At 46.9% G+C, this 20732-nt stretch overlaps 1 protein-coding gene across 1 annotated transcript; it reads left to right on the top strand.

Moving 5' to 3' along the window:
• Positions 1–576: 576 nt before the first annotated feature.
• LOC136500276 (uncharacterized) lies at positions 577–2387 on the top strand. The gene is made up of 2 exons (XM_066495628.1): positions 577–673; positions 1852–2387. Exons 1-2 carry the CDS (start codon positions 577–579, stop codon positions 2385–2387), a joined length of 633 nt encoding a protein of 210 aa, XP_066351725.1.
• The last annotated feature ends 18345 nt before the right edge of the window (positions 2388–20732 follow it).

The following is a 20732-nucleotide window of genomic DNA, read 5'->3' as shown; positions in this document are numbered from 1 at the left end:
ATGGTGACAAAGCATATGATGCATGGTCCCTGCGGGACGCTAAATCCATACTGTCCATGCATGGTGGGCCGTGAGTCATGCAAGAACCGTTACCCGCACCCATTCTATGAGGCAACGTCACAAGGAAAGGATTTGTACCCCATCTATCGACAATGCAATGATGGCCGCACGCTAAAAGTTCGAGGCCATTACTTGGACAATCAATGGGTCATGCCTTATAACCCTTACCTGCTATGTACCTTCAATTGCCATATCAATGTTGAGGCCTATGGGAGCATTAAATCAATAAAGTATCTATTCAAATACATATACAAGGGACATGACAGGTCATCGGTGTTGATGAGGGAGACCGACAAAGTAGACGAGAAAGGGAACATTGATGAGATCAAGCAGTATAGAGATGCTCGGTGGGTGATGCCTCTAGAAGCACTATGGAGGATATATGGCTTTGACTTGAGCAAGAACCATCCACCAGTATAGCAGCTGCAGCTTCATCTACCTGACATGCATATGGTGACATTTCATAAACGGGATAAGGTCGAATGGATCGTTAATAGGCTAGGTGTAGAAGAGTCAATGCTGGCAGCATACTTCGATGCAAATAGGCATCATGAGGAAGCCTGCGGAATCTTGTATCGGGACTTCCCGGAGCATTTTACCTGGCAGTCTGATGGTAAATTCTGACAGAAAAGGAAAAACTCAGTTTTTCAAGTTGGAAGAGTCATCTCAGCTCATCCTGCTGAGGGAGAACGTTACTTTCTTCATGTTCTCTTGAACAATGTTGCTGGTGCTACATCATACGAACATCTGAGGATGGTTGATGGCGTGCTACTACCTTCGTTCCGTGAAGCTACAGAAAGGAGGGGTCTAGTTGAAGAAGACAATACACTGGATGAATGTCTAACTGAAGCTACTTTATTCCAGATGCCTTCCTCTCTACGGAGGTTATTTGCAACAATATTGGTATTCTGTGAGCCGCATGATGTGATGGGTTGTGGAAAAAACACTACGATGCAATGTCAGAGGACTACAGCCGCAATCATCCATCCCTGGATCTGGTGCAACAAATGGTTTTGATAGACATTAGAAACATGCTATAGTCTATGGGGAAGGACATAAGGTCATTTCCTCTTCTAGATATTGATCACTCATATGATGATGCCAGCCATATTCCTCATGAGATATTTGAGGAAGCTAGCGTCGAGTAGAATCCCGAAGATGTGCTATTGTGTGACTCACTCAACGCCGAGCAAAGGTCTGCCTATGATGAGATAATGGCCGTTGTCTACAGCAAACAAGGCGGGTTGTTCTTTGTGGATGGACCTGGCGGGACGGGAAAGACATTTTTATATAGGGCACTTCTCGCAAAACTACGCATCCAGGACAAGCTTGCTGTGGCTACAACTACATCTAGAGTCACAGCAGCCATAATGCTAGGCGGGAGATGGCCCACTCGCGTTTCAAGATACCCCTCACTCTTTAAGAGGGCGGTTGCTGTAGCTTCATGAAACAGAGTGGTACTACCAAGTTGTTGCAGCAAGCAACTCTCATAATTTGGGACGAGGCATCTATGACAAAGAGGCAAAATGTGGAAGCACTAGACAAACAGCCTACGGGATATAATGGGCCGATCAAACCTACTGTTTGGTGGAAAGACTGTTGTCCTTGGTGGGGATTTCAGACAGGTCCTCCCTGTTGTGCGGAAAGGATCCATATCTCAAATAGTCGGTGCTTCTCTATGAAGGTTGTATCTTTGGGAATCCATGCGCCACCTAAAGCTTGTCCGCAACATGAGGGCTTAGAGTGACCCATGGTTTGTAGATTATCTATTGCGCATTGGTGGTGGAACAGAAGAGGTTAACGGAGATGGCAATGTACGTATTCCAGACAAGATATGTGTCCCGTACTTTGGAGATGCTGAGAAAGATCTTCATACATTGATTGACATCATCTTTCCAGATCTAAATGCAAACATGGTGGACAAAGACTACATCACCGCTAGAGCGATTTTATCTACACGTAATGATTGGGTGGACATGATCAATATGAAAATGATTGATATGTTCCAGGACAGTGAGACGGTGTATCATAGTTTTGACTCCGCGGTAGATGATCCACATAGCTACTATCCATCGGAGTTCCTTAACAGTTTGACCCCCAACGGGCTACCTCCCCACATCTTGAAGCTCAAGCTCGGGTGTCCTATCATATTGCTTATGAATATTGACCCTGCCAATGGGCTATGCAACGGTACAAGGCTGGTGGTGCGAGGGTTTCGAAGAAATACAATCGACGCTGAAATTGTGGTGGGGCAGCATGCTGGGAAGCGGGTATTCCTTCCTCGAATACCGCTATGCCCGTCTGATGACGAGATGTTTCCGTTCTAGTTTAAGAGGAAGCAGTTTCCTATCAGGCTGAGCTTTGCCATGACGGTCAACAAGTCACAAGGCCAAACTATCCTGAACGTGGGTGTGTACCTACCCACACCGGTGTTCTCTCATGGGCAGTTGTATGTTGCGATGTCTAGAGCCACGTCAAGAACCAATATTAAGATCCTTGCCCTCCCGCCTGATGCGAAGGCACAAGAGAAGAGGCCAAAAAGATAGAGAAGAAAAATGCTAAAAAGAATGCCGAGGGAAAAAAAGAATGCATCAAATAAAAAAGATAATGATAAGAAGACCCCAATAGCGGATGGAACTTTCACGAAGAATATTGTATTTAAGGAGGTTCTAATGCCATAGGCGAGGTAACAGAATATTACTAACGCATACAATGCATTTTTTCCTTTCAATTTATATTGTACAAATAATATATCACTAATGCCATATTTGTTGCTGTTCCTAGGTATTTTTAAATAGTTTATCAGACTCTACACAGAGATGTTGTATATACACTTGTGTGATGGCATAATGAAAATTGAACATGTGTTATATGATTGTTATAAAAATGACACTTTCAGTGTTTTGTTCATAATATTTCGTTTTGTAACCATTCATAATAGTGAACAATAGTGCTAAACAACACCATACCAATGGTCGTGGGATGGCACGATCGTAGTGGTGTTGGTTCCGCGCATTCACGAGGATAGATCCTTTGTATTTTTCATCGTTGTACCAGGGTCATTAGTTTGTGAGCATGAGAGAAATGGATATCAGAGATTTCTTCCTGTCAATATAAAACATTATCTTAGCCGCATCACAGAAAGGTCTATAAAGTAGAGTTTGTGAGCCTGCGACGCCGCGCACTCCGTGACTGTGTTAAATTCATAAACTTTACCTTTTGGATTAAATGTCACTTTAACGTTGGTATTTAATTTTTACAGTATTGTTATCTTATCGTGCGATCCATGTGTTTTTAGTATAAAATATTAGTTATCCCGTAGCAACACACGGACACGCTACCTAGTAGTGCTAATAAGGCTATCCGTTATCATTCATCAACTGTTACATCCATAGCATTGATCTTATATCATGGCCAAAGCATCCATAATAGGTTTTGGTGGTAGCCTATTACATCCATGACAGTTTGGGTCCATAGCAGTAAGGGACCCAAAGCATCGAACATTGTGTTTGGTGCTATGTGTTCATATCATTACATGTGTTGCTGCCTATCATATATTCACAAAAGTGAGCAAAAGCTACGTGTTTTCCCTATCATTCACAAAACGGAAACCCTCCTTATAGGGCGTCCGTCTGGGCGGACCCCGCATTCACCCCCATCGCCCCCATCAGTGTCGCCCGCTTACTCTACTCGCGGGAAGGACCCCGTCCTCACCCGTGCCACCCCCGCCCACACCACGCACGGCGAGACCGATGCGCTAGGCGCTCGCTAGCTCACTCTCGGACTCATGCCTGTCATCGTGGCCGTGCTCCATCTGCCTACCCCTACCCCTACCGAGGTTCGTGCCACCAACGAGTTCCACACCGGTGACCTCCATGTCACTCCATGGCTTTGAGCTCCGTGCCGACGTTGAGCTCTGTGTCAATGAGCCTCCATTCGTCCAAGCATCAAGCAGATGCTACACTAAAAGCACATGTTGCAATAGTATGTTTCAAGTGTTTCAGATATTTTTGAGGTATGTTGCAAGTGTTGTATATCGATGTTGCAAAAGTAGATCGGGATGTTGCACATGTTGTAATGGCTATACACGCATATTTTAAGTGTATGTTCTAAATGTTTTCATCTATTCCAGACGAATGTTGCAAGTATTTTATCTTGATGTTACAAAAGTAGATCTAGATGTTGTATGTACATGCATGTTGTAAGCATACATTTCAAGTGTTTTTAGGTGTTTCGTACATATGTTTGCAAGTGTTTCATCTGGATGTTGTATATTTTTGCAATGGTTTTCAAAAGTTTTTCAGGCGTTTTCGTAAGTGTTTCAGGCGCTTGTTTCAAGTGTTTTATCTGTCTTATTTTGTATGTTGCAACTGTTGCATTTGAATGTTTTAAAAACAGATCGGGTATTGCACATAGGATGCGCATGGAAAGCGATCGGCGGCGCGGATGACGTCCGGGGCGGCACGGGACCACTACTGATGCGCTCCCTCGTGAGCCCGACACGCTAGCTCGTTCGCTCCCTATATATGCAACGTCCTAATGCAAGTGCCTAGATCGGACGTCCGGACGCTGGTAGGGCCGTTCACAAAAGAGGGATGACCAAAAGAGATGTGCAAATCTGTCTTGCACTTCAACCATGCTGCTGATGATCTGGCACCTTCTTTGACACACTGGCCAGACACACCCTTTTTTGGTGAACATGTTCTCCAAACAACACTGACTCGCCGGGACACACCAGAATTGGCCAAAGTTGCCCAGCTGTCGCAAGTAGCAGACACTCTATCCCCACTTTTCACTATGTTTTCAACAAAAACCTGAACGTGAACTTAAAGCTTCTTTTTTTGTCCCCTAAAAGGAGCAGCAGCAGCGCATAGTAGCCTGAACTTTCTTTCCATGGACAAAAGTCCTGTTCGCTTGGCTTGTAAACTATACTTTTTCAGTTAATAAACAGTATTTTTCTCTCACAACAAATCAGCCAATAGTACTTTTAGCCATGACTTATCAGCCAAGCGGGGCGAACAGGACAAAAGTTGATAGCTTCTAACAACAGATAAGGATATTGGTTCCGTTCGCTTCGCTGAAAAAACAAGCCGAAACACTGTTTCGGCTGATTTGTTGTGAGAGAAAAATATTATTCCTGCTAAAAAAATAAGCTGAAAAATACGGATTATAAGACAAGCTAAAAAATACTATTCTGAGAATCTTAGTAGAATCAAAGTATCAGTACTATGAACAAGACTTTAGAAAACGGATCGGGGTATCGAAAACCTTTGGCACGAAAGGTGCAGACAACAATGTGAGAGTGCAGTTGCTGCAGCCGCAGTGAAAAAGAGAGCAGACTATTAGTTGATCTCCACCAATAGGCCCAGCGGCCTATTGGGCCCTTGTCTCTGCTCCTTGATCAGGGGAGCCCAACCCTAATACGGTTGGTGGGTCCCTGTCGCACAGCACACATAAAAGGAAGGTGGGGATCAAGGCTCGGAATATGAGGTTCACTGGAGCCGCCATCCCACCCATAGAAAACCCTAATTCAATCCTAAAGAGGTGCTACCAGTGACAGGATGTGCCCACCGATGACATCATCGCCCCCTGCAGGTCACCACTGGACCACTATAGTACCACTACGGACTCCACCGAGCCAGAGCTACCGCGGCATCGGCATCTACCCGCTATGGTACATCTATGGAGAAGACAAGGATGAGGCCTTCCCTGGATCTATGGGTTACACACAGAGAGGTACACATATTAATGATCCTTACAATAGTATTAGAGATAGGTTGCCTCTGTGTAACCCTAACCCTAACCGGGTAAAAGCAAAACTGAAAAGAGACTAGGGTGGCGGACGTTACTGTCTACCAGTCACCACCACCACCGCATGGGGGGGGGGGGAAGAAGAGCACCACCGTCCTCACTGGCGCGTGATAAGAAAACAAGAAAAGAATAGATCCTTGTTTGGATTAGAGAACAGAAAGGGGAAAAGGATCTTAAGAATCCCAACCCTAACCCTAATCAGGTGAAACAACAGTGAACAGAAAGGGGAAAGGTTCAAAAGTACCCTAACCCTAACTCGCGATGAGGAAGGGGAAAAGGGGGATTCGGTACAAATAAGAAAAGAAAAGAAATCAAAAGAAAACCGAACCCTAACCCTAGATCCCCTTTTCGGGTGAACAAGCAAAAAGAAAAGAAAGAAGTGGGATTCGGCCTAGACCCGCTCAAATCTGAAGGGGAAGTAGAAAAGGAACCCTAGATCCAAACCCTAATTCCCCACATTAGTTCAGATAAGAGAAAAGAAAACTTAAATCAGAGAAAGGGAAAAGGGGTATGTCAAATTCTGAACCCTAACCCTAGATCTAAACCCTATTCCCATCCACTAGTTCGGAAAAGAGAAGAACAATCCAAATCGAAAAGAAGAAGGGGATGGGAAAGGAGAAAGGGAAAGGGGAACGGAAAAAAACCTCGTTGGGCATTGGGAAAATGCTTCGCCAGCGTGGGAGAAGAAGGACGCCGTGGCCAGGCCGCTCGACGGTGGCATGCTCACCCGTTGGGGAGCACGCGCGCCGGTGAGGGGGTCGGCGATGGTGCCATGGCAGCCTCGCTCCACCGCCTGCTCGCTCGCTGCTTCGCTCGGTCACCGATGCTCGCTCGCTGCTTCGCTCGGGAGCCGAGTCGCTGCGGCTAAGAGAGCGATGAAGAGAGAGAGAGAGAGTGTGGGGGTATTAACCCCTATACCCTTATGGCTATGCTTGGGCCAGCCCAGATTAGGGGGTCTGGCCCACTAGAAGACGACGTGCGGCCTGGCCAATCTGTTTGGAATCCCACGCAAGGAATCAAGGCAGATTTGGAGGTCAAGCAAGATCCTGGTCGGTTAGAATAGGAATCCTTATCCGATCACCCATGGCAATTGTAATTGACTAGGATTAGTTTCTAGATCTGTAACCCTGCCCCCCAGACTATATAAGGCGGGCAGGGGACCCCTCTAAAAAACATCTTTCATTGACATACATCAATACAATCAGATGCAGGATGTAGGTATTATGCCTTTACGGCAGCCGAACCTAGATAAAATCTTGTGTCTGTCTTGCGTCACCATCTTGTTTGTAGCTTGCGCATCTGTCTGCTGATAATCTACTACCTTGGGCACACCCCTAGGTAGACTACCGACCATATTTCGTCGACAGTGGCGCGCCAGGTAGGGGGTATGCGTACTGCTCTCCAGGCGAACAAGATGGTTATCATCCCCGGTTCCATGGCTACGCCGAACGGCCTCACGTTCACCATCAGCCAGATCACCTGGACCACCGGCTCCGATGACATCATCGCCATGACCTCGGAGGAGGTGCGTGTTCAATCTGTGCCGACCACTACTTCACCTGCATCGGCTACGGCTCCGACCACAGAGGATCTGGCTTCGACCACGGTGGATCTGGCTCCGACCATGGTGGATCTAGCTCCGACCATGCCAGCGTCGTCTTTAGCCATGCCAACAACCCATCATCCACTTCCTTGCTACAAAAGGAGGCAGATCGACAACACCGACTTGCTCGACTCCATCGATCGGGTCGACACCAAACTTGCCAAAACCCTGGCTCTGGTAAGTTCGATTCAAAGTCAACCTAATGAGTAGGTAACTACAACCCACAACAGATCTACCGACCAGCTTAGGCCAGTCATCCTGCACGACTCAATACAGATCTCGTGGTCACATCTACTCCTAAAGGGCGCTCCATTCATTGCCGGCCAGCCCCTGCGACGGGTCTCTGGCTCTCTGAGTATGAAGCCTCGATGGAGAACCACCAGGTCCAGCCCTACGGCCTGTGCAACTTTGTCAACATGGTCTGAATTGAGGATTATCAAGAAGGATCGATCCACACAGTCCAAGAGGGTGGCTTAAGCTCCTCGCTCGGCATCGCATCTAATGCCTCCGTTCACACCAAGCTCCAGCATCATGACGATGAAGGCGTTGAATACGATCTGGATATCCCAGACCACGCCCTGAGATTCCCGCGATTCCCATCCTTCCCACCAAGGCGAAGAGACTTGATCAATGTTGTCAGTAATGATGAACCATCGACAGTCGGTGAAACTAAACAAGAAAGGCTAGCACGCGAAGCATGCAATATTAACCGGTTTAATCACCGACAAATTGAAGCCAAGGCAGAAGAGGAGGCCCGATGCATAAGGGTCTAGCCACGTGACCTTAACAATGCCTTTGACAGGGTGGGGGACAAGTAGGTCTTTAGGACTCCAAGCACCAATGTAGCTGTTGCTATGGCAACAATGCAACGACTACCCAACACCCTAGAAACATAGGCAGTTCATGATGATATACAAGCTTACCTGACGGCTGCTATGGCCCAGACCATAGAGATTATAAATCAAGCCTGAGCTCCATCCATCTTAGTCGAATCAAGCCACAACCGCTAGTACTCAAGTCGCTCACAGCCACCCAACCAATGTGGCTCATGCAACAACAACCCATCAGACAACCGTCAAGGTGGAAAACAGTGGCCATGATGGTGGTCGGACGACAATCGCCGTTGGGATGACAACCACCATGACTTTCGGGAGGACAACCACCGTGACAACCACGATAATCCCTGTGATAACCACGGTCGCAGGGTTAATCAGGATGGCAACCAAGATCGTCGTGATGGCAATAACAATCTCTGCCATTACCTCAGAGGACGCGATCTGCGTGATCGCATCAACCAAAGAGCCAACGATCGTGCATCCCATGAAAGCTATCGCCGTATGGAATATGATACTGCCCACGGCCCTTCAGGTTTGAAGCAGTTTACTCCCCACCTTCGCCAAGTCATATGGCCCAAGAACTTCAAGCTCGAAAAACTTCAGAAGTATGACGACAAGGAGAACCCCGAATTATGGGTCATGCTCTATGAAACTGTGTGCAGATCAGCCATGGCTGATGAGCACGTCATGTCTAACTACTTCCCAGTCGCTGTCGGCCATGCAGGTCACCAATGGCTGGTTAGCTTGCCAGCGAACTACTTTGATTCTTGGCAAGAGCTCAAGCAAGCTTTCATCGACAACTTCATTGCTACTTGCGAGCAACCCGACAACAAATATGATCTGCAGCGGATTCGAGACCGGAAAGATGAGCCACTATGCAAGTATGTCCGATGTTTCTCGGAGATGCGCATCAAGGTCCCATCAATCTCTGACAACGAGGCAATCGAGGCTTTTATTACTGGTCTTCGCTTCCACGATGCCCTATGGGACAAGCTCCTTCGCAAGAGACCTGAATTAGTCACAGTGCTCCTGGCCACTGCCAAGAAATATGTGGATGCTAACTATGCTAAAAAGATAATCATCAAAGAAGTAGCAAGGGTTCCACGCTCCGACCACCCCCCACACCGCGATGACTACCGCAGCACCCATGGTTGGAACGACAATTTTGATCGCCGCAACTAGCGCAATGACCCCCGCGACTAGCGTAATCAGCGGTGTAATTGCCATGACGATTACAGGGGCAAGCGTGCTCGGGAAGACAACGGCGAGGTCAACACCGTTAAGAAAGGTGGTGGACGTCGCAACTACGAAGAAGACTACGCCAAAGCATTGAAAGGATCCTACTAGCTCCACCCCAAGTAAAACCATACCATGGAGAATTGTCGCATTCTTAAGTCTATCTACACGTGTCAACAGGCTTCGGATATGTCCGACAAGCCTAACGACGTAGGGGAACAGCGCAACGAAGACAATGATGATGAAGACACAGATCCTCGTCACAAGTACATCAAGCCAACCGATCACGTCCACACCATCATTGGAGGCAAAGTGTCCATCGAGACCAAACAAGAACACAAGCTGCTCACCCGCGCCTGCTTGAACGTGGCCAACACCGACAACCTCATTGCCGATCCATGGCTCCCACCTTGGTCTCACCATGAGATCTCCTTCAGCAGAAAGGACCAATGGACTGCAATACCTGAGCCAGGACATTTTCCCCTTTTCCTGGATCCTTGTATCAACAAGGTTTAGTTCAATAGAGTGCTGATTGACGGTGGCAGTTCCATCGATATACTGTTCAAGAATAGCCTGCCAGCCCTGAAGATAACCCAGGCGGATCTCAAACCATACGAGGCATGGTTCTAGGGTGTCCTCCCCGGACAGAGCTCTACACCTCTTAGGCAAATCACGCTACCTATGTAGTTTGGTACCCCGGACCACTTCCGCACTGACTACATCAACTTCGTGGTCACTGACTTCGATGGCACCTACCATGCTATCCTTGGTCGACCATCACTCACCAAATTCATGGCCATACCTCACTACTGGTATTTGGTGCTCAAGATGCCTACCGAGAAAGGGGTTCTAACTCTTAGGGGCAACATATACGCAGCTTATACCTACGAGGACGATAGCTTCAAAATAGCAGAGGCTCACGACCTCTCTATTCGCATGGCTGAGACCATGCTCGATGCCAAGAAGACCTCAGCCGACCACCTGGAGATCCCAGAGCTCGAGGCTCCATGCAAGAACATCAAGTCCAAGGAGCACAAGGCGATCCAGCTGGTTGACGGTGATCCCAACAAAACGACCCTTATCAGGGCCAACCTGGATCCTAAATAGGAAGATGCGCTCGTTAGGTTCTTGAGGAGCAACGTGAGTGTGTTCGCATGGAAACCTGCCGACATGCCCGGTGTACCTCGGAACTTGATCGAGCACTCCTTGAATGTCAACGGCAAGGCCAAACCTATCAAGCAGAAGCTACGACGGTTTGCTCGTGACAAAAAGGAGGCGATTAGGGTAGAAGTTACATGGCTTTTGGTAGCCAGATTTATCAAAGAAGTATATCATCCGGAGTGGTTATCCAACCCAGTTCTTGTACGCAAAAAGAATAATGAATGGACAATGTGCGTTGATTACACTGATCTCAACAAACACTACCCTAAAGACGCCTTTGGCTTACCTCGCATAGATGAGGTCGTAGATTCAACCACTGGTTGCGAGCTGCTTTCCTTTCTCGATTGCTACTCTGGTTATCACCAGATCGCTCTAAAAAAGGACGACCAGATCAAGACATCCTTCATCATGCCTTTCGGTGCCTACTGCTACACGACCATGTCGTTTGGGCTCAAGAATGCCGGGGCTACCTACCAGCGCGCCATACAGACCTGCCTCAAAGATGAGATAAAAGACGACCTCATCGAGGCTTATGTTGACGATGTAGTTGTCAAAACCATGGAAGCACATACCCTTGTTGACAACCTAGAATGCACCTTTGCAGCCCTTAATACATTCCAATGGAAATTAAACCCAAAGAAGTGCATCTTTAGTGTTCCTTCTGATATACTGCTTGGCAACATCGTCAGTCACAACGGCATACGCCCTAACCCGGAGAAAGTCAAAGTTGTCTTAGACATGAGGCCGCCCAAAAAGGTGAAGGATGTCTAGAAGCTTACCGGATACATGGCTGCTCTCAGTCATTTCATATCAAGATTAGGCAAAAAAGGACTATCGTTTTTCAAGCTACTCAAAGCATCCGAGAAGTTTGAGTGGTTAGAGGAAGCAGACGCTGCCTTCACACAGTTGAAACAATTCCTTACATTACCTTTGGTCCTCACTGCTCCCAGAGAAGATGAAACCCTCCTGCTTTACATTGCGGCAACTAATCGAGTGGTCTCCACTGCCATGGTGGTCGAGCACGACGAGCCTGGCCATGCCTACAAGGTACAACGACCAATCTATTTCATCAGTGAAGTACTCAATGAATCCAAGACTAGGTACCCATAGATTCAGAAACTGATCTACGCCATACTAATAACATCCCGAAAGTTGAAACATTACTTCGACGGATATCGTGTGGTGGTCATGACCGAGTATCCTCTGGGGGACATCATTCGCAACTCGGATACGAATGGGTGCATCGTCAAATGGGCAATGGAGCTATGCCATTTCTCCTTAGAATTTGCAAGCCATACTACAATCAAGTCTCAGGCACTCGTCGATTTCATCATCGAGTGGACAGATTTAAGCACACCTACCTCTCAGGGGCCCGATGAGTATTGGAAGATGTACTTCGATAGCTCTATCAACATCGACAGCGCAGGAGCAGGAGTCCTTTTCGTGTCACCATCCAAGGAGCAGCTCTGGTATGTCCTTAGGATTTATTTCCCAACATCTAATAACGCCGCCGAGTACGAAGCATGCCTACTGTAACACCCTCAGTGTTACGCCTTAATCAAAATACTAAACCATGTCATGAGCATCATGTTTATGTATTATTGCATCATCATCACTGCATGCATATAGAGGACGAGCCACTAGAGATCGTGACCTTCGGTGAGCAGGAGTACGACGAAGTCATCAAAGAGTACGAGGAGATCCTTGTGCCGGAGGACGTTCCGGAGCCACCCGTCACTGACTTTGCTGACACCGTGCCTGCCCAAGGCAAGCCCCGGTGCATAACCCCTATTTTTAAATGATCATTGAATATATTTATATGATATGCATTTATGTTACAGGCATTTTATGGAAGCTACATGCATAAATATATCCACCATGAGTCCTACTAGTACAAGTCGAGTAGCTGCTATGCTCAGGATGTCGGTAGCGTGGGTAACCTGTCGTTACTCGCAAATAGGTGATTAAACTATAATATCATGATGAAATAATGGAAAGGAAAATGGTGACCGGATAGGGATATGGATTTGGTACTAGTGGGTGTGAGGGGTTGTGTCCTGTGGCCAACAGGACATAGCACAGTTACACTTTTCCCTGTCTGTGTCGATTAAGGACCGGTCGTTGCATATGACTCTAGGCAAGTCACAGATTATTTTCCTGAGCACATACTTGGGTATGGGCGCAGGGAAGGCTTGCTGCTCTCTTGTCGCGGATCCGGCTCTTTCCGGACCGACTGATGGGAAGAGGAGGTGGTGGAGGTCCTTGCACTGCACTGAGTCCGGGACTCAGAGGCGGGGGCTTGGAGTCCAAGTTTGGACGGGGACTTGGACACCCGGGATAGGAGAGTGGTGGGTTAGTCCTGCTTGTGCCTGGGGTACAAGCGGGGCGTGTGTCTTCGGGGCACCCAGCTGGGCACATTGATTCGCGAATCACCGGGTTATCCGGTACGGCTTGTCTGTGGTTTAGCACCATAGTAAGAACTGGAAGTGGAAAAAGAGAAGGAACAGTATCGATTGCTCAACTCTTGCTTGAAAGTAGAATAGGTGCTTATATAGATTGACTAGATGAAAACTTAATATGGCTGATGATAATATTGTATCAATAAGGACTCACTATTAGTATTGCTTTTTGCTAAAAGAGAACCAGCAAACCATAAAGCCTAGCATATTCCTTGGAGTCGAGAAAGTATTCCCACTATCGGATAAGTCTTGCGAGTACATTATGTACTCAGGGTTTATTTACCCCTGTTGCAGGTGACGCTTGAGGAGTTCCTTGTGTGGAGGATCCATCTAGTGGGCTCAGACGGAATCCTCGTTATCTTATCGCTAGATGTTATCTTTTAATATTCCGCTATTTATCATTCCGCACTCTGTATTTGGTATTGTAATAATGTACTTTTCAAGAAACTCTAATGTATGAGATAGACTTGTGTTGTAACTTGTTTTCATTATTGGATCCTTGGGAAAAATGTGGATCTTTTGGGTTCTCCCTTGGGGTGTGCCCGACGGACACCGCTCGCTGTAGCCTGCTTTTGGGGTGCTTAGTGTCTGATGGAAGACGAGCGCCTTCGTAAGTATGCTATTTTGGGTGGTTCTACCACAGTTGGTACCAGAGCCAATAATGGTCACGAGTTCCTCACTCTTTTACAAAACTAAAAGTGGACCAACAAAAGTTTTGCAAAAAGTAGGATGCGATTAAGTTAAGTATAAGCCCTAGCTATATGGTATATCTAGGATAGCAACACTAGTTTTATCTAATCAGTTTCTATAGGTACACTGACTTACATGATGTAAGAAATCGCTTAGTATACGGAAAGTGAGTGTGCGATGTGCCAAAAATTTTACGAACACCGCTATATTCTGGCTTGAGTGAACGTATAGGCCGAAGCATGCATCATGATAATAGCATCTTACTTCAACTGAAATCCCCCTTCACGTATAATTGAATTAGTAAATTTATAGGACTAACTAACGAAATGCTTTAATAAATGTGCTATCATTTCTCTAATCCCTTGATTCTGATCGGGAGGGTGCTCTAATGGATGGTTCGTCTCTCTTATAGATGAATCTAAGGTCCGGACATGGGAGCACCAGTTCAGGAGTGGCCAACGAGGGCCATGGTGATAGTGCTCAGGCCTTTGAGCGTGGCAACGAGGGAGCTCGGGAGGTTCCAGCCTTGGTTCCTCAGCCTTTTCCGCCACCGCCTTCGCCGCTGTCCACCGTGGAGGTCATGGTGGAGTTGTTGGCTGCTCATCAGGAGTCAGCCGCTACTTGTTAGGAGACAGCTCGTGCCATGGAGATTATGGCACAGGCCGTCATGGGTCTCGCCCGTAGAGGCCCCGGAGGCAACGGTGGGAATGGGGGTGGTGCTTGTCGTCCTGAGGGACAGTCCTCTTACCAAGACTTCCTCAAGACCCACCCGCCCATGTTCACACTGTCGGACGATCCATTGGAGGCGAAGCACTGGCTTCGCACGCTGGAGCAGAAGTTTCGGCTGCTCAGAGTGGCCAACGAGTAGAAGATGCACTTTGCGTCCTAGCTGCTTTTGGGGTCCATAGGTGCCTAGTGGGAGACTTTCTAGGCCGCAGAGCTGCTAGATCACCCGGTGATGTGGCAGGAGTTCTCCACCACCTTCTGCGAGTTCTTCATACCTGCTGGTGTTATCCACCAGAAGGTGACCGAGTTCATGGAGCTGCGTCAGGGGAGCAGGACAGTAATGGAGTATGTGACCCAGTTTAACCACTTGGCTCAGTATGCTGGTAGTCAAGTGGACACGGATGACAAGAAGAGGGATCGCTTCTTTCGCAGTCTCACCCCTGCTCTTCAGGAGAAACTATACCTAGGGAACTATCAGACCTTTGGGGCTCTGATGAACGCCGCCATTGCTCTTGAGGGTTTCCAGCGGGCATCCTAGGTAGATTGGAAGTAGAAGCGGGTGGCAGCTGGATCCTCTAGCCATCCCCATACTCAGAAGATGCAGATTGTTAGGTGGGGGCCCTATCAACCATCTGGTGGGCCTCCGTACCAGTCACCCCATCAGACATCACAGACTTTTGCTACTTAGTACAAGGCACCTCAGCAATAGGTGCAGCCTCAGCAGACTCAAGGACAACAGGTCCCACCTCGTTAGGGATTCAGGAACAAGCCTGGTGCTTGTTTCAAGTGTGGCAAGGATGGCCACTGTGCCAGGGAGTGTCCTCAGCAGCAGACAGCTCAGCCGTCTCAGCCGTCTACAAATTCCAGGCTGATTAAGAGGAATTTCATCAAGAGGAAGGTGCCCAGCAGATCTGGTCAGGTGCACTTCACGGATGCTCAGCAAGCTATGCAGCAGGAGATAGTTATGGCTGGTATGTTTACCATCGAATCCCATCCAGCTTTGGTGTTGTTTGATTCTGGTGCATCGCATTCCTTTATGAGCATGGGGTTTGTAGAGCGGCACAACTTATCACTATTGGCTATACCGTATGCCTATAAGATCCGTACTATGGGTTCTTAGATGTTCATCAATACCCGCACGGATACAGTAAGTTTGGTATTCACCACCCACACTTACCGTCTACAGTTCATGATAATGCCTGGGCAAGGCATTGATGCTATTCTTGGAATGAACTGGTTGCGGGTGTATGGGGTAGTATTGGATATGAAGAGAAGAAGTGTAGAGTTATGGCTTTTGTTTTCTGAGGATAGGATGTCTCTCATCATACCCTCAAAACCGGTCTTACCTGTTGCTGCCCATGCTGAAGCCGTTCCTGATCTTACCTCCATTCCAGTAGTATGTGAGTTTCCAGATGTTTTCCCTGAAGATCTTCCTAGATTGCCACCGGACCATGAGGTAGAATTCTCCATTGAGCTTGAGCCTGGTACTGCTCCTATCTCTAGGCGTCCGTACCGCATGGCTCCGAGAGAACTGGCAGAAATGAAGAAGCAACTAGAGGAGTTGATGGACAAGGGTTTCATCTGCCCAAGTTCTTCACCATGGGGTTGTCCAGCGATTTTCGTGAAAAAGAAGGATGGTACTCTGCGGATGTGTGTGGATTACCGCCCCCTCAATGCGGTAACAGTTAAGAACAAGTATCCTTTGCCCCGCATAGATACTTTGTTTGATCAGTTAGCTGGTGCCAAGGTGTTCTCGAAGATAGATCTCCGATCAGGCTACCATCAGATCAAGATCAGGCCATAGAATATACCAAGGATAGCTTTCTCTACTAGGTATGGGTTGTATGAGTACCTAGTGATGCCTTTCGGTCTCACCAATGCCTCGGCTTTCTTTATGTACCTAATGAACTCAGTCTTCATGCCAGAGTTGGATAAGTTTGTGGTAGTGTTCATTGATGACATTTTGATCTACTCCAAGAATGATGAAGAGCATACCTGTCACCTCCAGATAGTCCTGACTCGACTCAGAGAGCACCAGCTGTATGCTAAATTCAGCAAGTGCGAGTTTTGGCTAGATCGAGTGCTGTTTTTGGGACATGTGTTGACACCTGAGGGCGTTTCTGTAGATCCCAACAAGGTGCAAGATGTGTTAGATTAGAAGTCTCCTAGGTCTGTGCACCAGATCCATCAGTTCCTTGGGCTAGCTGGATACTATTGACATTTCATCCCCAATTTCTCCAAGATAGCCTAGCCCATGACTAAGCTGCTCCAGAAAGAAGCTAAGTTTGTTTGGGGTCCAGCTTGTGAAGAAGCTTTTCAGTCCCTGAAGACTTTTCTGACCACTGCTCCTGTATTGGCTCAACCTGATATTGAGAGGCCCTTTGATGTTTACTATGATGCCTCGAAGATAGGATTAGGGTGTGTGCTTATGCAAGAGGGGTGTGTGATAGCTTATGCTTTGCGCCAACTAAAGAAGCACAAGGTGAACTACCCTACCCATGATTTAGAGCTAGCTGCTGTAGTTCACTCTTTGAAGATTTGGAGGCATTATTTGTTAGGCAACAAAGTGCATATCTTCACTGACCACAAGAGCCTTAAGTATATTTTCACTCAGTCTGAGTTGAACATGAGGCAAAGGAGATGGTTAGAGTTGATCAAGGATTATAATTTGGAAGTCCACTATCATCCAAGAAAAGCCAATGTGGTAGCTGATGCCTTAAGTCGTAAGTCGCATTAGGTTGAGGATATACCCTTGTCACTTCACCACATAGAGGTGCTAGCTTAGATTGCTTTGACCTTAGAGCTGCTGGAGCAAATTATTCGGGAACAAAAGGAAGACCCTGAAGAGATTCCTCACATCAAGAAGTTGCTAGCTGAAGGACATGGACCTCATTTTAGCATTGATGAGCTGGGAGTTGTGAGATACAAGGATAGGCTGGTGGTTCCATCTAATGAAGAGCTGAAAAGAAAGATTTTAAAAGAAGCCCATCATTCCAAGCTATCTATCCACCCTGGTAGCAACAAGATGTACCATGATCTACGCCAACTGTACTAGTGGTCTTACATGAAGCAAGATATCACCCAGTTCGTTATGGAGTGTGACACTTGTGGTAGAGTCAAGGCAGATCATATGCGTACTCCTGGATATCTATAGCCCTTACCCATTCCTGTTTGGAAATGGGAGGATATTTCCCTAGATTTCATTGTGGGTTTACCCCGCACCTCCTCGGGCTTTGATTCTATTTGGGTCATTGTGGACCGTCTCACCAAGTCTGCCCACTTCCTTTCGGTGGACACTAGATACAATGCCAAGAAGTATGCGGAGTTATACTTTGATCGGATTGTGACCCTACATGGAGTTCCTCTCACCATCATCTCTGATAGAGGGTCAGTTTTTGTCTCTCGTTTCTGGGAGAAACTCTAGGAGTGTTTGGGTACTCGTCTTCTTAGAAGCTCGGCATACCATCCCCAGACTGATGGTCAAACTAAAAGGGTGAACCAGGTGCTTGAGGATATGCTGCGGGCTTGTACCATCTCTTTTCCTGAGAAGTGGGATCAGTGTTTGAAGCTGGCCGAATTTTCTTATAATAACAGCTATCAGGAGAGTATCCGTATGGCACCATTTGAAGCTTTATATGGACAGAAGTGTAGGATGCCACTAAACTGGGTTGAGGTAGGAGACCGTGGGTACTTCAGGCCGGATTTCATAAAGGAGGCTCGAGAGAAAGTAAATATAATTCATGAACACTTAAAGTTAGCTCAGAGTTGACAGAAGGCTTATGCAGACAAACGAAGAAGACCTTTGGAATTTGTAGTTAGAGATTATGTGTATCTCAAGGTATCTCCTTTAAGAGGGGTACATCAGTTTGGTGTCCATGGCAAGTTAGCCCCTCGGTATGTGGGTCCATACAAGGTGTTGCAGCAGTGTGGTTCCATTGCTTATCGTCTCCAACTCCCTGAAATTCTCTTGGCAGTTCACAATGTATTTCACGTCTCGCAACTGAAGAAATGCCTACGAGTTCCTAAAGAATCGGTAGAAATAGAAGGACTCCTACTCTAACCTGATCTGTCTTATGTGGAGCATCCTATAAAAATTTTGGATGAGAAGGAGAGAGTGACCAGGAATAGGGTGATAAAGTTTTACAAGGTACAATGGCAAAACCATTCAGAGGACGAAGCCACCTGGGAGCAAGAGAGCTACTTATCAAAGCATTACCCCCATCTCCTCTCTAGTTCTGATAGTTAGTTGCTGCATCGAAATGTATTTCCTACCTTCTTCTCATACTAGGCACATGAAATCTCGGGTCGAGATTTTGTTTTAGGGGGTAGATTTGTAACACCCTCGGTGTTATGCCTTAATCAAAATACTAAACCATGTCATAAGCATCATGTTTATGTATTATTGCATCATCATCACTGCATGCATATAGAGGACGAGCCACTGGAGATCGTGACCTTCGGCGAGCAAGAGTACGACGAAGTCATCAAAGAGTACGAGGAGATCCTCGTGCAGGAGGATGTTCCGGAGCCACCCGTCACTGACTTTGCTGACACCGCGCCTGCCCAAGGCAAGCCCCGATGCGTAACCCCTATTTTTAAATGATCACTAAATATATTTATATGATATGCATTTATGTTATAGGCATTTTATGGAAGCTACATGCATAAATATATCCACCATGAGTCCTACTAGTACAGGTCGAGTAGCTGCTATGCTCAGGATGTCGGTAGCGTGAGTAACCTGTCGTTACTCGCAAATAGGTGATTAAACTATGATATCATGATGAAATAATGGAAAGGAAAATGGTGACCGGATAGGGATATGGATTTGGTACTAGTGGGTGTGAGGGGTTGTGTCCTGCGGCCAACAGGACATAGCCCGGTTACACTTTTTTCCTGTCTGTGTCGATTAAGGACCGGTCGTTGCATATGACTCTAGGCAAGTCATAGATTATTGTCCTGAGCACATACTTGGGTATGGGCATAGGGAAGGCTTGCTGCTCTCTTGTCGCAGATCCGGCTCTTTCCGGACCGACTGATGGGAAGAGGAGGTGGTGGAGGTCCTTGCACCGCACTGAGTCTGGGACTCAGAGGCGGGGGCTTGGAGTCCAAGTTTGGATGGGGACCTGGACACCCGGGACAAGAGAGTGGTGGGTTAGTCCTACTTGTGCTTGGGGTACAAGCGGGGCGTGTGTCTTCGGGGCACCCAGCTGGGCACATTGATTCACGAATCGCCGGGTTATCTGGTACGGCTTGTCTGCGGTTTAGCACCGTAGTAAGAACTGGAAGTGGAAAAAGAGAAGGAACAGTATCGATTGCTCAACTCTTGCTTGAAAGTAGAACAGATGCTTATATAGATTGACTAGATGAAAACTTAATACAGCTGATGATAATAATGTATCAATAAGGACTCACTATTAGTATTGCTTTTTGCTAAAAGAGAACCAGCAAACCATAAAGCCTAGCATATTCCTTGGAGTCGGAAAAGTATTCCCACTATCAGATAAGTCTTGCGAGTACATTGTGTACTCAGGGTTTATTTACCCCTGTTGCAGGTGACGCTTGAGGAGTTCCTTGTGTGGAGGATCCATCTGGTGGGCTCAGACGGAATCCTCGTTATCTTATCACTAGATGTTATCTTTTAATATTCCGCTGTTTATCATTCCACACTCTATATTTGGTATTGTAATAATTTACTTTTCAAGAAACTCTAATGTATGAGATAGACTTGTGTTGTAACTCATTTTCATTATTGGATCTTTGGGAAAAATGTGGATCTTTTGGGTTCTCCCTTGGGGTGTGCCTAACGGACACCGCTCGCTGTAGCCTGCTTTTGGGGTGCTTAGTGTCTGATGGAAGACGAGCGCCTTCGTAAGTATGCTATTTTAGGTGGTTCTGCCACACCTACATGGTTTGCGCATTACGGTTGAGCTCGGTGTCAAATGTCTCTATGTCTATGGAGACTCGGCTCTGGTCATCAACCAACTCAACAAGGATTGGGACACGACCAGCGAAAAGATGGATACATACTGCAAATCAATCAGAAAGTTGGAAGGCAAGTTCTATGGCATCGAGTACACACACGTGGTCTGGGACAAAAATCAAGCAGCAGATGTGCTATCAAAGTTAGGATCATCCCGAGCCAAGGTC

This window comes from Miscanthus floridulus, chromosome 13, assembly GCF_019320115.1.
Source record: "Miscanthus floridulus cultivar M001 chromosome 13, ASM1932011v1, whole genome shotgun sequence".
Taxonomy (NCBI): Eukaryota; Viridiplantae; Streptophyta; class Magnoliopsida; order Poales; family Poaceae; genus Miscanthus; species Miscanthus floridulus.
This window is presented reverse-complemented; position numbering and strand designations above follow the sequence as displayed.